Below are 15,452 nucleotides of genomic sequence, written 5' to 3'. Positions count from 1 at the left end.
TTAAAGGAGCTGCATGAATATCTGGCAAGTACTGGCTGTGTGGTACATGTGACAACAATCTCCTGTATTCTACATATGTCTGGGCTATGGGGTAGACTGGCAAGATGGAAGCCTTTTCTTACGAAGAAAAACATCCAAGCCCGGCTAAATTTTGCAATAACACATCTGAAGTCTCCCAAAAGCATGTGGTGAAAAGTATTATGGTCTGATGAAATCAAGGTTGGACTTTTCAACCATAATTCCAAAAGATCTGTTTGGCGCAAAAACAATACTGCGCATCACCAAAAGAACACCATATCCACAGTGAAGCGTGGTGGTGGCCGCACCATGCTTTTCTTCAGCTGTAACAGGGACCTTAGTCAAGCTAGAGGGAATTATGAACAGTTCCAAATACCAGTCAATGTTGGCACAAAACTTTCAGGCTTCTGCTAGAAAGCTGAACATGAGGAGGAACTTCATCTTTCAGCATGACAATCACCCAAAGCAAACATCCAAATCAACAAAGGAACAGCTTCACCAGAAGAAGATTAACGTTTTGGAATGGCCCAGCCAGAGCCCACACCTGAATCTGACTTAATATCTGTGGGGTAATCTGAAAAAGGCTGTGCACAGGAGATGCTCTTACAATCTGAGATTTGGAGCATTTTGGCAAAGAAGAGTGGGCAAATATTGCCAAATCAAGATGTGCCATGCTGATAGAATCATACCCAAAAAGGCTGAGTGCTGTAAGAAAATCAAAAGGTGCTTGAACAACATATTAATTTAAGGGTGTGCACACAGATGCAAACATTATTTTAGTTTTTTATTTTTACTTGCCTCCACCTAAAAAAATTCAGTTTGTTGTTTAATAGATTTGTACAGTTCATAGGTCTTATTAAAGGTGGAAAAAGTTTTGAAATGGTTTATCTTTGTCTCATTTTTTACATCACAGACACTTGACATTTTAACAGGGGTGTGTAAACTTTTTATATCCACTGTATTTGTTTGACCTTTTTAAAGTATTTATCACTTGGGTTAGCCTTAATTTTGTCTTTTAATGTTGTAAGCTGCCTTAGTTCCTTTCAAGGAGAAAGATGTGGTAAAAATATTTTAAGTAAATAAATAAGTCCACATTAAGACTAATTAAGAACAGAAGCAGGCAACCTAATGACATTTCAGACTACAATCATTCTCAAATACTAGCCATGCTGTCTGGGGTACAATCTGGACCTATTAGTTTTACAAAAGACTTGCTCATATGTTGCAGCTCTGTTCTGGTAAAATGCAGAAAGTGGACAAGCAGCAGAGGATTTTCCAGCCCAGGCAAGCTAAAAAAAAACCCTGTTTCTTATAATGGTTGCTCTTGGGGCCATTGAGCAGGCCTCCCTTCTCCCTCTGCCCAAGCCCCGCCCGCCCCCTTGATAGAAGTTAGTCCGTGGCTTTGAGGCCTTCTTACCTCCGAGGAAGAAGCCCCAGCAGCAACAGATTTTTCAGCCTAGGCAAGCTAAAAAAAAACCCCTCTTTCTTATAATGGTAGCTCTTGGGGCCATTGAGCAGGCCTCCCTCCTCCCTCTGCCCAAGCCCCGCCCGCCCCCTTGATACAAGTTAGTCCGTGGGTTTGAGGCCTTCTTACCTCCGAGGAAGAAGCCCCAGCAGCAACAGATTTTTCAGCCCAGGCAAGCTAAAAAAAACCCCTCTTTCTTATAATGGTAGCTCTTGGGGCCATTGAGCAGGCCTCCCTTCTCCCTCTGCCCAAGCCCCGCCCGCCCCCTTGATAGAAGTTAGTCCGTGGCTTTGAGGCCTTCTTACCTCCAAGGAAGAAGCCCCAGCAGCAACAGATTTTCCAGCCCAGGCAAGCCCACTCCGCCCCTCCCTTTTTGTAATGGCTGCCGCTGTGTCCCCGCGGCCCAGCTGATGTAACCTCAGGGACCAGCACCGGGCCGCGGACCGGGGGTTGGGGAACTCTGAACTAAACGACGATGACACTCTGCTTTGGTTTCCTTTGAAATGAAGATTTTTAGGAAAACATGGTCACTCTCACCAGAGTTCCCCTTACTGCTGCTTCCTCCACCAAATCATCTCTATTGGTCAGAATCAAGTCAAGGATAGTTAGTCTTCTAGTTCTTTTCTCCACTTTTTGTAGGAGAATATTACCAGCCACACAAGCCAGGAATTTCTTGGAAGGGCCATACTTGGCAGATTTTGCCTCTCAACAGATGTCAGGATAATTGAAATTTTCCATCACTACTACATTGTGTCTCTTTGAAATCCTTGCAATTTGTTTTTCAAAAGTTGCATCCACTTCCTATCCTTGATTGGGCAGTGAGTAGTAGACACCAACTCCCCTGTTCCTGTTGTTTTTTGCCCCTATTATACGTAGTAATCCAAATGCTCTCAATAGGACAGACAATCTCCTCCTCCTGTATTTCTGTGCAGGAATGTGTATTTTTTATATATACTGCAACTCCACCTCCCTTTCTATTCTTTCTGTTCTTTTTGAACAATTTATATACTTTGGTTGCTGTATTCCAGTCATGAGAATCATCCCACTAAATTTCAGTTATCCCTCTAAAGTCACATTTATTTTCCTGAACAAAGATTTCCAGTTCTTCTTGTTTTTCCCCCCATACTCCTGGCCTTCATGTATAGATACCAGAGACAGTGTGATCTGTGGCCTACTTTTCTTTGTACATTTTTATGAATATGATTATTAATGTTAATGTTATTATTGGCTGCCATTAGAAATGTTTGGTTCATTTCTCTTATTGTATGTAAGGCTTCACCTATCTTTACCTCTGTGCTTGTGTCTCTCTCCTCCTTCCAGTTCAGTTTAAAGCCCTCCTGATGAATGTCTTCATGTTGTGGCTAAACATATTCTTCCCAGTCCTTGTGAGGTGTAAACCATCTCTTGCTAGCAGTCCATCTTCCAGGAAGCTTAGCCCATGGTCCAAAAACCAAATTCCTTATGTCAACATGAGCTTTGTAGTCAGTCATTCACCCAGAGTATTTTCCTTTCCTTTTCTATTTCTCTTCTGAGTCCTGGTAGGATGGATGAGAAAACTATCTGGACCTCATAGTCCTTGAGTTTTCTTCCTAGAGCTTCAAAGTCTGATGTGATCTCTTCAGAGTTGTTATTGGCTGTGTTGATTGTTCCTACAGAGATTAGAAGAAAGGGATATGTATCCATGGGTTTTATGAATGATGGCAATCCTTCTGTCACTTCCCTAATCTGTGCTTTAGGGAGACAGCATTCCTGGTGGGTCCATGGATTTTCCTGGCATACTTCATGAGAAGGCAAGGCTCACAAGAAAAAACAACAATGCTCAGAAAAGTTGAAGGCAGCAAAAAAAAGAGGAAGACTAAATATGTGATAGACTCCATAAAGAAAGCCAAGAGCTGAGCAGGGCTTTTGAGGACAGGAGATTTTAGAGATCAGTCATTATTTAGAGGCAACCTGAGAGCACATAAAAATGTTAATGTGATGATATGTACAAGCTCTCACTATTTACTGAGGCACTGGGGAGGGGAATTAAATCCAATTATCAATGGTACTGTGCAAGAGATGCTACTACCAGTTAATATAAATCTTTTCTAGTATTGCTGTTTATGCTTCTTGCAGAGTGAAGATCATGAGGTTTAGGTTATATTTATTGAGGCACTATCAAAATCCTGGAGTATGAGAGTGCTAGTGACAGACATATAACTCTGAAAAATAAATATCTATATCATGTGCAAATATCTATATCATAGTGTGATTGGAGGTTTACATATACATGAAAATATCTGTGTTAAAGCACATGTCTCACTAAAAGACTAATGAAGCTAACATGTTCTGCAAAACTGATACCGTATGATATTTCTACAAGTATTTTGTGAAGAAATTATTCTTCAGCCTTTTATTAAGCATCTTCTTTGATATTGGCCTCTTGCATAATTTTATCCATTTCTATTCAGTAAAGGTTTTAAGATTTATTCATATCCATGTCATTAGCTAAATTGACAGCACTCTGTATTTAAGATTATTTGGGCTGATGCTTCTAATTGTTCAGCTACAAGTAACAATGACATGCTCAAAAAATGCAGCAATTGCCTGAGAAAGCTTGAGATTGGTTTGGTTCAGTCTCTACTACTGTTGATCTTTAATTTTAAGTCACATATAGGTCACTGAGCTTATTTTAATTGCTTGTCTTGTACCTTTAAATAACTCATTTTGTCATTTTGATCAGTTTGTCATAATGCTTAACTATGAAAAAGACATAGGCATTTGTCTGCTTAGATAGATATCAAGGTTCTGTATAGGAGGCTAAAGTGCCTCCTTCTGTTTCTGAATTACTCAAAAGAAGTCTTCTCAGGAAAGGAACACTGTCCCAGACTCACCTCTCTGGCTCGCAGTAGGATAGCAACATGTTTTGCTGGAAAATCTGTCATTCAATCCAAATGCCTCTCTTTTCTCTGGCTTAGGAAATGATTAGGGGAGCAGACCCTATTTATGGAGCTGCTTGGCTTTTGGACTTCCAGCTGTTGACCCTCCTATATAACACACAGAAAAAAAATATTTACTAATAAGCAGTAAGGAGATTCTTTTCATTCGTGACTTAGTATTTCATATTCTTGCCCAGGTTCAGCAGGTGGACAGAAGGGTTTTCTGGGCTGCATTCGCTCCCTAAGGATGAATGGATTAACACTGGATTTAGAAGAGAGAGCAAAAGTCACATCAGGTGTAAAGCCTGGTTGTTCAGGCCATTGCACAAGCTTTGAAATGTACTGCAAGAATGGGGGCAAATGTGTTGAAAAATACAATGGATACTCATGTGACTGCTCCAGAACTGCATATGATGGCCCCTTCTGCATAAAAGGTAAGAATCTAACAATGCAGCCCTATGTCTGCCTACTCATATATATGTATCTCAGTGGCCCTTGCTTCAGGGACACTAGGATATGATTTCAGACTAAATATAATAATTGCAGACTAAATATAATAGAGATTGTGCATCACCTTTTGTAGACATACACTGTTCTATTCCTTATTCTAGGTTTTCTTCATGAGAAGACGGGGCACTTGGAATTCTTGGCAGAATTCCATAAAAATCTTTTCCTGGAGTGTATGGGATCAGGTTACAAGTGAGTGCAGGGACAGAAGCATGTTTTCAGCATCCAGCAATGAAAATGCAACCTTGTAAATGAGAGAAGGTGGGCTGAACATTAGCCAGCATAGCTAGTGGTGAGAAATGACTGGATATGAAGTCCAGCAATGTCTGAAGAGCCGGAAGTTCTCCAAAAATTCTTTATTAGTGCCAATTTGCTGAATTATCTCTCTACTGAACAACTAGTGAAATTGTGCACAAATATATTCTAAGAGCTACATTAACACTTGGAAAGGTGGAGTAGAACCACCTCTTGAGATGGAGTGAGACATGACCTGAGCTTGGCAAAGGCATTTCATCACCTAGACAATTTCATCTATGAACACCTTACAGAAATTATGGGGGAAAACAGTGATATGTTTCTCAGCTTCAGTTCTTATCTCTGCATCAGGTAGACAGCATAAGTTGACTATGACTTTGAACCTGCCATATACTGATTGGTATGTGTGGTGTCTACGCAGGTCATGAATATTCATATGCCATTTGCATAGACCAATGGGAGTGCTGGAGAGGGGGCAGAGTCACGAGATTTAAGAGTCTCAGCAGGAAGAGGGAGAGTTTAGGGAGATAGACAGGGAGAGAGTTAAATAGAGAGATAGGGAGTTAGAGTTGAAGAGATTGAAAGTTTTGGAGTTTGGGTGGGAAAGTGGTGGTTGAGAGTGGATAAAGGAGAATGTTTCTTTAAGTGTTAACAACATTGCAACATTCTATCAACAATTTCTATTTGATGCTTTTAAAATAACATATGGCCTGGACCTTGATTATTAATAATAGATATTGTTGAAGAAATCAACTGGTGGCAGCTGAGGGGCACATAGCATGAGCTCCTAGTTTGATGAAACAAGCAGGGGCCACGTGGGAATCATGACAGTATGCTGCCCTGCATTTTTGTAAGGCAACAGACAATTGATCTAAAATGACATTGAAAGTTCCACATCTGAATTCATCTTGAGGAAAAGACAACTCCTCTGAGACTGATGTTGGATTCACTTCAAATTGTTTTCTTTCTTGGCCTCCCTGTAGTTGCTTTGTAGTCTGTGCATCCAATTCCAACTCTTCATACCTATCCCAAAGTGATTTTAGAAACTTATCCAGAGAATAAATGAGGTCCACCACTTGTTTCATGTCATCATCAACTCCTTGAATACCTTTTTGTGTGCTGTTGAACTGATCAAGAATTAAGTTCCAGATTAAAGTCATCAGAGCATTGCCCACCCAATCCCGGAATAAAGACGTGAGACAAAATTATTGGATTAAATGTGGGCCACACTTTATTGAAAAGAAGCTGTATTTGTCATCAATAGGCCAAATATAAGGGGCTTGCTGTAGTGCAGTAAAAAGGTGACAGGTAGGGGTAACCAATACCCCTTGATCATAAATTGGGCGAGTCCCCGACCCCAGGTTCCAGTGGTTACCAGACAGCAGGAATCCGCCTGGCCGCTAATTAAACACCCCCAGACCTTGACATTTTTTCTTGATGACTGTTGGTCCAGAAGTGGCCCAGCGCATCCTTCCCACACTGGCCTGTAATCACATGATCTTAAGAGCCGGAGGTCAGATGTGCTGTTGGCTTAACTGAAATTACAAATGGGACACACTGAAAATACCTGTTTTTCCACACTACCCGCCACAGCATAGGGACTAACCTAGCTAAGTCCCATGCCCACCACAGAGCCTCTAAGCTCAGGAAGCAGGCCCCTTTAAATATCTTCCAGAAATATGTCCAAACCTGCATCAGACAGGTGGACACCATCACTGCGAAGCAAAGCGACATAGCACTATTGGATCCTGTGGTGACAATTCACCGATCCAAGGCCACCAATGCAGACACCTCTACATACTTCTTGGTTAACACGCCACCGGGGTCATGTTAACATCAACAATGCTCCGGGCGCCCCAACAGGCTAGCTGCAGAATGATTGTGAACCACACGATCAGCATAGCAGGAGCACAAGGCAAACCGTTGCTGCCCGAATGCATCAGCAAGACATCTGGAGGGGACTGGTCAAATGCCATTAGCCATGTAAGCTGGATCCATAGCAAGCCACGCACGCCTCTCAAGTAAGCATGAGCATGGGCACAAAGCCCCAAGAGCAGTCCCCAAGTGGGACTTGGCCACACAAGGTTCTGCCCAATAACAAAGCCATGGCAGACGATCATAACGTGTCTTCGACCTCCAGTCCCTACAGTACCTGAAATGACATAATAGCCCTGCCTACACATTAGATAGGGGTCTGATATACCATTGATAGCTAGATGAGGACCAACGTTCCAAGTGCTTAATTTGCTCTGTACTGTATGCAGGAGCAGCCACTGTGGATGCTGCTCCAATTCTAAAAGAATGTGTCCCAGATCTCAAAACCCCCAATGCCTATTCTGTCCAATGCCAGGACCGTGAACATCTGAAATTGATATCTCGGTAATGGTGACTTGTCTGCATGCTGTAAAAGTATCCAGGCCCTTGACCTGACACTCCATGAACAGTTGGGTGGTGTTGACAGGACAACTTCTCCTAATGCCACATTCCCCACCACCACCAACAATCTCCCTTTGCCTTATCAGGTCGGTCTTTGATCGCCTAATTATAATATTTAAACTGTTGTCCTGGATCATAACGTCATCCCGCTGCAGTGCATATCTAGAGGTGTCTGCCTTTCCAGCTGCAGCCAATGCACTGACCCGAAGAGCTCTAAAAAGGGGGTTATAGAAGCAACTGCCTTAAACAAAGGCACTTCATATTGGTCCCTACTTTCCCGTTGATCACATAGTTGTTTGAGAAGGAGTGGGGAGATAGGTCCTGGAAAAGACCAGCGCCAGCAGTCTACCCTTTATGGTGCTTGGCGCAAGCTCCTTTATATAGAGAAAAACTATAAATTGTTGTAATTGTTCTACATGAACCAGCCATAATTGCTCCAGCTCCGTGGAAGCCCTCATGGCATGTAATTAGATAACCCTTCCTAGTCCTAGGAGCTAATGCCCTACCTGTTGCTCTCAATGCTTAGTCACTCCAATCTGCCGCATGAGCATATCTTCCCCCATACCTTAGTCATTCTAGTCCTGTGCATTAGTTGTTTAAGACCCCTTATAGCGGCACAAAGACACCGAACAAAAGCCTGACCTGGAGCCACTATTCTACAAGTGTATTTTAAATGTCCCACTATCTCCTGTAGCCTATGAAGAGCTGCCTTTTTCTTACCTAACAACTCACTAATTCTGGCTCTGAGATCAGCCGATTTCTTATGAGGTGGTCTAGAAGTTTGTTGGATAGAATCCAACTCAATACCAAGAAAGGTTAAGGACATGGCCGGGCCCTCAATAGATGTACTAAACTTTTCAAAAACAGCACATGAAATCGAGCATCCCAAAGGTAATGCTCTGTCAATGTAAAACAATCCTTGAAACTGAAAGTCTAATAGATTAAAGTCAAGGGGGTGGACAGGCAAAATCCTAAAGGCTGGTTCAACCTCACGTCTTTCCAGCACCCCCCCCCCCAATTCCGCAAGCCCTAACCATTTGGACGGCTTCATCAAAAAAATTGTATTTAACCACATGCAATTCCGGGGTAATGGCGTCTTTAACTGACACCCCTTCCGGGAAAGACAAATGATGGTTCAAGTGAAACTCCCCTGGGGCCTTTTTTGGGAACTATACCTAATGGAGAAACTCTCAAATTCACCAAAGGCAAATTGGGAAAGGGGCCCAGGACCCAGTCCTCTTTGACTTCTTTATTAATTTTATTCAACACAATGTTCTTCATATGTCTAACGGACCGGAGGTTACTCGCCATGAAGGCTGTACGTTCCCCTAAAGCAGGGATACGAATGCCATAACAAAAACCCTGATTCAGGTATAGGGCATCATCGTCCCGAGAGTATGTCTGCAGCCAAACCTCTAACACCCCAATTTTAATTGGGGTGGAACCCCTAACCAGCGGTACTGCCACCCCCATTGGGTGTCTTTTCACCTCCCGATCCTTTATTCTGGTGCCGAACTCCTGCTTTAAAACAATTGGACTTTTGGTGTTTCCCTGCACCATTAAAGCATTTGTGACTGAACTATACAAGGGTTTACTTAAAGTCAAAGCAAAGCAGGTGAGTTTGAACCGCTCGCCCCGCATGAGGGCAGGGAGTAACCGAGCCAGCCAATTTCCTATTCAAATTGCCACTGTAAATTCCATCTCCAGTGTTAAGTCTAGCCAGAGTCATATGTTATAACCTGAGACCTGGCTGCAGTCCAACACAGCATAAGTTGTTTGTTTGTTTGTTTATCTTATATGCCGCCCATTTAGACATAGTCTATTCTGGGCAGCTCACAAACGCGTAATAAAAACAATATAAAGTAACTGTTTCCTACATCAACACAAAACAGAATAGATAAAGAAAGAGAGAGAATTACGTAGAGTCTGGAGGGAAGGCCTGCCCATATAACCAGGTCTTGAGTTGGTTTTTGAAAATGCCCAGCGAAGGGGCCAGATGAATCTCGGGGGGGGGAGCACATTCCAAAGCCTGGGAGCCACTGCCGAGAAAGCCTGGTGTCTTGTTTTTTCTTTCCAGGCCTCCCTTGGAGTTAGGCTCCTCAGTCACCTCTCCCAGCTAGATCAGGTGATACGAGTAGATCTAGCTGGGAGGAGGCGTTCCACCAAGTATTGAGGTAGTAAACCGTTTAGAGCTTTGTATGTTATCATTAGAACTTTAGAATCGCTTTGGATCATTAGAACGCGGAATCGAATGGGCAGCCAATGTAATGTGGCCAGAATGGGAGTAATATGTTGATGTTTCTTCACCCCACTAAGAAGTCTGGCCGTTGCATTCTGCACCATTTGTAGTTTCCGCATTAATCTGAAAGGTAGCCCCACGTAGAGCACATTACAGTGGTCTAATCTCGAGATTACGAGTGCATGGACCAAGGTGGTGAGTGCACCAATATCAAGAAAGGGACACAGCTGGGCAATCCGCCAAAGATGGAAATAGGCGGTGCGGACCACTGCCACCACCTGCGTTTCCATGGTGTGTGCCGAGTCCAGATGTATCCCCAAGCTGCAAACCTCATTCTTAGCAGTGAGAGTCACCCCCCCAAAAGGGAGGAAGTTTCGACCCACCCTCAGGACCTCCGTCTTGTCCGGGATCAGCCTCAGCCCATTTTCCTGCATCCATTGCAGTACAGACCCCAGACAGTGCTGCAAGGACAGAACAGCATCCTATGTGGTTGGAAAGAAGGAGATGTAGAGCTCCACACCCCCTGATGACCCCACCCAGCGGTCTCATATAGATGTTAAACAGCATTGGGGAGAGGGTCAAGCCCTGCGGAACTCCACAATTGAGGCTCCACGGGGCTGAGTCCCTCTCCCCAAGCTGGACTCTCTGAACACAATTATCCAAGAAGGATCGGAGCCAGGCCAATGCCAGGCCACCGATTCCCAGTTTGGAGAGCCTCCCCAGGAGTATACTGTGGTTGATGGTATCAAAGGCAGCTGAGATATCGAGAAGGACCAACAGAGACATTCCCCCTCTGTTGGCCTCCCTCAATAAGTCATCTAACAGGGCGACCAATGCCATTTCTGTACCATGGTGCGGCCTGAAGCCTGACTGGAATGGATCCAGGGCGTTTGTTTCATCCAAATGCGCCTGAAGCTGATCGGCCACCACCCTCGTGACCACTTTACCAATGAAAGAAACATTGGCGATGGGCCTATAATTGCCAATATTGTCTGCCGCCAAATTCAGTTTCTTATAGGCCTAATGAGTGTCTCCTTGAGGGCGGGGGGAACCCTGCCATCATGGAAAGACCCATTAATTATTGCTGTGGCCCATTCTGTTGTTATAGGCCTGGCTGCTTTGATTAGCCAGGCCGGGCAAGGGTCAAGAGTAGAGGTGGTGGCCCGGCAGTGGTCAAGTGCTTTGTCTACAATATCTGGCATCACAGGCTGAAAGAGATCGAAACTTACCGGGCAAGGCGGAGCGCTGGAAATCTCTGCTCGATCCACTGTATCCAAAAAAGGGGAAAGCTCCCAGCGGATGGCCTCCACTTTAGATTTTTAAAATGCTGCAAATTGGTCAGGTAAGATACTAGAGGAAGGCCCATCACTTCGACCAATTCCGGATAGGTCGCGGACTATACAGAAAAGTTCTGCCTGCTGATTTGAAGCCTCACTTATCCGGTTAGCGATGTGAGCTCAACTAGCAGCCCTATGTTGGCAAGATAACGATTAGTTGCGACCCTAACAACTACTTTATTGTGATCCATCAGTTTCTGTCTCCAAATGCACTCTAGCCTTCTCCTGGTTTGCTTCATCACTCATAGCTCCTGATTAAACCAGGGTGCTGGCCGAGCTCTGCATTGGAGAGGGCGTTTAGGAGCTATCGTGTCTACAGCCCTGGTAGCTGCTGTCAACCAGCCATGAACCAGAGCCTCAACAGGAGCGCCAGCCAGTTCAACCAGAATCCCTCTCATGGAATCCTGGAATCCTATAGGATCCTGTAGCCTTTGAGGGCGGACCATTAAAATGGGTCCTTGCTCCCTGCGAGTTGGGCTGAATGGCACTCCTAATTCTAAAGTTATGGTCACATTGAAGACAAGCCTGCCCTGCAAAGTCTGTATGTGCCCTATATATAATGTCGAAGTATTGTAACAATGAATAAACTCACCAGGGTTGAGTCTAGATTAGTACCCCAGCGTAAAAGATGGAACCTGGGATCCAGCTAGCCCATGTCCTATAAGGTTTCTTACATCTGCTTTTATCTTTCCCTTTCTCGTCATACTCATCTATCTCATTATCCATTTCACAGTTCAGGAGATCAATAAAAGTCGTGGCGTGGAATAATCCCTAAAGGGCATAGCCGCCAGGGGCGTAGTGTTGTACCCTGTGTTGGGCACCAACGGATGCTGAAGAGCCCCAGATCTGCCTCCTGCACTGGGTGTCCCAATTGAGGGCGTAGTCACATGTGGCATACCCCATCCATGAGATGACACATTGGCCAAAGGCCAAGCCACACTGGTCCTGCTTGTGGGTAGTACATTGTAGGGTGTGAACACAGAGTGCATAAATGGGAAGCCTCAGGCCCATGGCCAGGCAGTGTAAGGTGAATATGAACTATGTGTGAAAAGTGACTCACCGGAGGACCCCATTGATGTCCAGGGGACGTCACCAACCCAAGATGTGCATCCTCTGTGAAGTCATGCTTGTCATGAGCTGCAGCTGTTGCTTCTTGCATCCATGCGGTGTCTTCGTGGGTACTCTGTCAAGCCATTTTATTTACTCGGTGGCCATTTTGAAACCGCCGATCAGCTATAGGAAAATTGTCGTTTTGTGAAGAATCAGTTCCCGAAGCAGGGATCTGATCATCACTAAGCGAAAAAAGCCTATTCAGACCATCGTTTTGAGATCGTCGTCATAATGCGGTTTCGTTGTAATGTGGGGCAGTCGTAAAGCGGGGCACAACTGTTTAAAATCTAATGAGTTGTAAGTGAATCTACACCATAATGGTAATTTATTAACATTTTTATCATATAATTCAAAATATTTAACTTTTAAGACTAACCCCCCAATCAATTTTACTCACTAATTATATCTAAATTTATTCCTATCTTGTTCCAATTATTGATTTAAAATATTCTAATTACAGCAATAATTAATGAATTCAATTAGCCTATAATGATATTGCTTTAGAATTAATCTGTACTCAAATTTAATGTATGTAATCTTGCCAATATAAACAATAATATATTTTATTTAGCAAAATAGCCTGTAATCACTGTCCTCTAAGCCTGTAAATAAATCTATTCTATGCAAAAGCAGCTAAAATAAACATGATTATACTATTCAGAAATTAATTTTTAATTACTTTCTTCTACAATGTTTACTGCTGGCAACCCAAGGGCTTTGCCAGCAACAGACCATTGAACTTAAGAAAGCGGACGAAAGAAAATAGTACGAAAATAAAACCCAAAATGGCTTCCCTTGGCTGTAATAACCTGTGGCGATCTCCTCTGAAGCCCCTATCCCGTCAGGTCTTCACAAGGTTCTCGCCCTTCTTCTTACTTCGCTGCCACCAGGTATTGCTGCTTCAATACCATTCAATACCCTTATAGAATTTTAAATGAACCAGATTACACAGCATAACTTGGCAATACATTAAAATGGAACTAATCGAAAAATGACCAGAATAACCCAGGCAATCTGCAACAAAAATTGGGTCATCTCATCGTGTTGCGATGGGGCAGGCGCGAAACCCACTCCGCCACTTCCCACCTCTCTTGCCCCAAGATTTAAATTAAAAACTAATCCAGAAATAATTAAAGCAAAACAATAAAATTCCATTTGGCTAGTGACTAAAATAAATCAAATAAAATTCAAACCCGGGTGGGGAGCTGAAAGCTGCCTTCCCGTCCACAGACCTGACCACTGCTGCCTTCAAAGGAGCCAAGCGCCAACCAACACTTTCAGATCCGTTCGAACTCCCTTCGCAAGCTCCTCTGACACAGCCACTCCTTTCTTGTTGTTGCCCGAAAAGGAAAGAGGGCGAAGTGCGTAGAAGAGTATCCTTAAATGTTTGCACTTCCCCACGCACTGATTATGACGTAACGGAGCTGTCTCGTGCCATCTGGGTTGGTAGGCAAATGCCAACTGTGCCCCATCCAGGTAGGTAAAACCGACCATCAGGTGGCTGGAAACTTTTCAAGACAATCCATTTTGTCTGCCAACATCTGAGCCTCATGTCTTGCTTCAGATGTTTGCTCCAAGTCATGTTCAATATCTCTGAGGGCATTTTGAATGCAGTTGTATCCATCTACAAGAGCTTCGGTAGCATCAGCTCTTGCTGACCAATGAGCATCTGACAGGGACTTCACAGTTAGTGCTCTTTTATTCGCTTACAAATATTTCATTAGATTTGGCCATTTCTGAGCTGATGCACACACACAAAGAGTATAACCGTTGTATGAAGCCAAAATAATTAACAGCTTTAACACAACCAAGTAGAGCAGAGATCTCCTTCCTCTTGCAACCTCTGTAGGGACCTCCTCTTCCCTTGAGGCCCTAAACACATACAGTGGTGCCTCGCATTACGACATTAATTCGTTCCAGCAAAATCGCTGTAGAATGAAAACGTCGTAATGTGAAATAAAAAAGCCAATAGAAACGCATTAAAACCCGATTAATGCGTTCCTATGGGCTTGAAACTCACCGTCCAGCGAAAATCCTCCATAGCGCAGCCATTTTCGCTGCCCGTGCAGCGAGGAATCCATCCCAGAAAAGAGCGGGGAGCCATTTTTTTAATCCGGTGGCCATTTTGAAACCGCTGATCAGCTGGCTGAAAATCGTCGTTTTGCGAGAATCGGTTCCTGAAGCAGGGAACCGATCATCGCAAAGCAAACTTCCCCCATTGAAACCATCGTAAAGCGATCGCTTTTGCGATCGCAAAAAGTTCATCGTAATGCAATTTTGTCATTAAACAGGGCACTCGTCTTGCGAGGCGCCACTGTACCTATTTTGCTTAATGGTTAATTCAGGCACTTTTACAGATGATTGCAGGCAAAGTACTGTCTCTCAATATAAATTTTAATAGAAGAAACTAATTTTTAACATTATTATATTTTTGTATAAAGAGGGGCCCTTCTGGAAGAGGGTCAGGGCCATTGCTGAAAGCTCCACCATATGTCCCTAGAAAAAGCACTGACACAACTGAATGTGCAAGCTTTTAGTGCTGGGACCGGCCTTCCTAAATGGAGATGGTAGATACACAAAGCACTTCATTTATATTGCTATATGTCAGATCAGAAGTAACTTACAGCAACCACAATAGATCTTTCAGGTTAAGTAAGCCATTTGAGGAATAGTTTTACTACATCCACACCTCCAGTGAATTTTCATAGCTAAACAGGGATTGGAACCCAAGCCTTCTGAGTTCTAGCCTATCACTCAATCCAATACACCATGGAATCACAAACTCAAAGAATAATTCAGTTGGAAGGGACCTATAAGGCCATCAAGTCCAACCTCCTGCTCAATGGAGGGATATATATCAAACCAGATCTGACAGATGGTTGTTCATTTTTCTCTTGAATGTCTCCAGTGTTGGAGACTCACCACCTCCCAGAGTAATTAGTTCCATTGTCACACTGCTTTAACACTTAACATATTTTCCTGATATTTAGCCTAAATCTGGCTTTCTGTAACTTGAGCCTCATTGGGAGCATTTGCATACCAGCAGAGGTTTTTGGAAGACTAAGGAAGAGCTCATCATGAACAACAAAGCAGAGGGACTTCATCTCATTGGATCAAGCTAGCGGCCTGGGAACTACCTCATTGGGAGCATTTGCATATCAGCAGAG

The 15,452-nt window shown here is 43.5% G+C and overlaps 1 protein-coding gene across 3 annotated transcripts in view; it reads left to right on the top strand.

Annotated features, from left to right (window-relative positions):
* The window catches only part of CNTNAP2 (contactin associated protein 2), a 2,051,986-nt gene that overhangs the window by 1,860,496 nt on the left and 176,038 nt on the right, over positions 1–15,452 (top strand). For 2 of the 3 annotated variants that reach the window (XM_073002555.2, XM_078377432.1), the window contains exon 18: positions 4,599–4,835. The exons of the other annotated variant lie outside the window; for it this stretch is intronic. In XM_073002555.2, the coding sequence (XP_072858656.2) occupies positions 4,599–4,835 (237 nt within the window). The remainder of the gene's footprint in view (positions 1–4,598; positions 4,836–15,452) is intronic. 3 annotated transcript variants of the gene reach the window in all.

The sequence above is a fragment of the Pogona vitticeps genome, chromosome 6 (assembly GCF_051106095.1).
Source record: "Pogona vitticeps strain Pit_001003342236 chromosome 6, PviZW2.1, whole genome shotgun sequence".
Taxonomy (NCBI): Eukaryota; Metazoa; Chordata; class Lepidosauria; order Squamata; family Agamidae; genus Pogona; species Pogona vitticeps.
The sequence above is the reverse complement of the archived record's forward strand: the minus strand, read 5'-3'. Positions and strand labels throughout refer to the sequence as shown.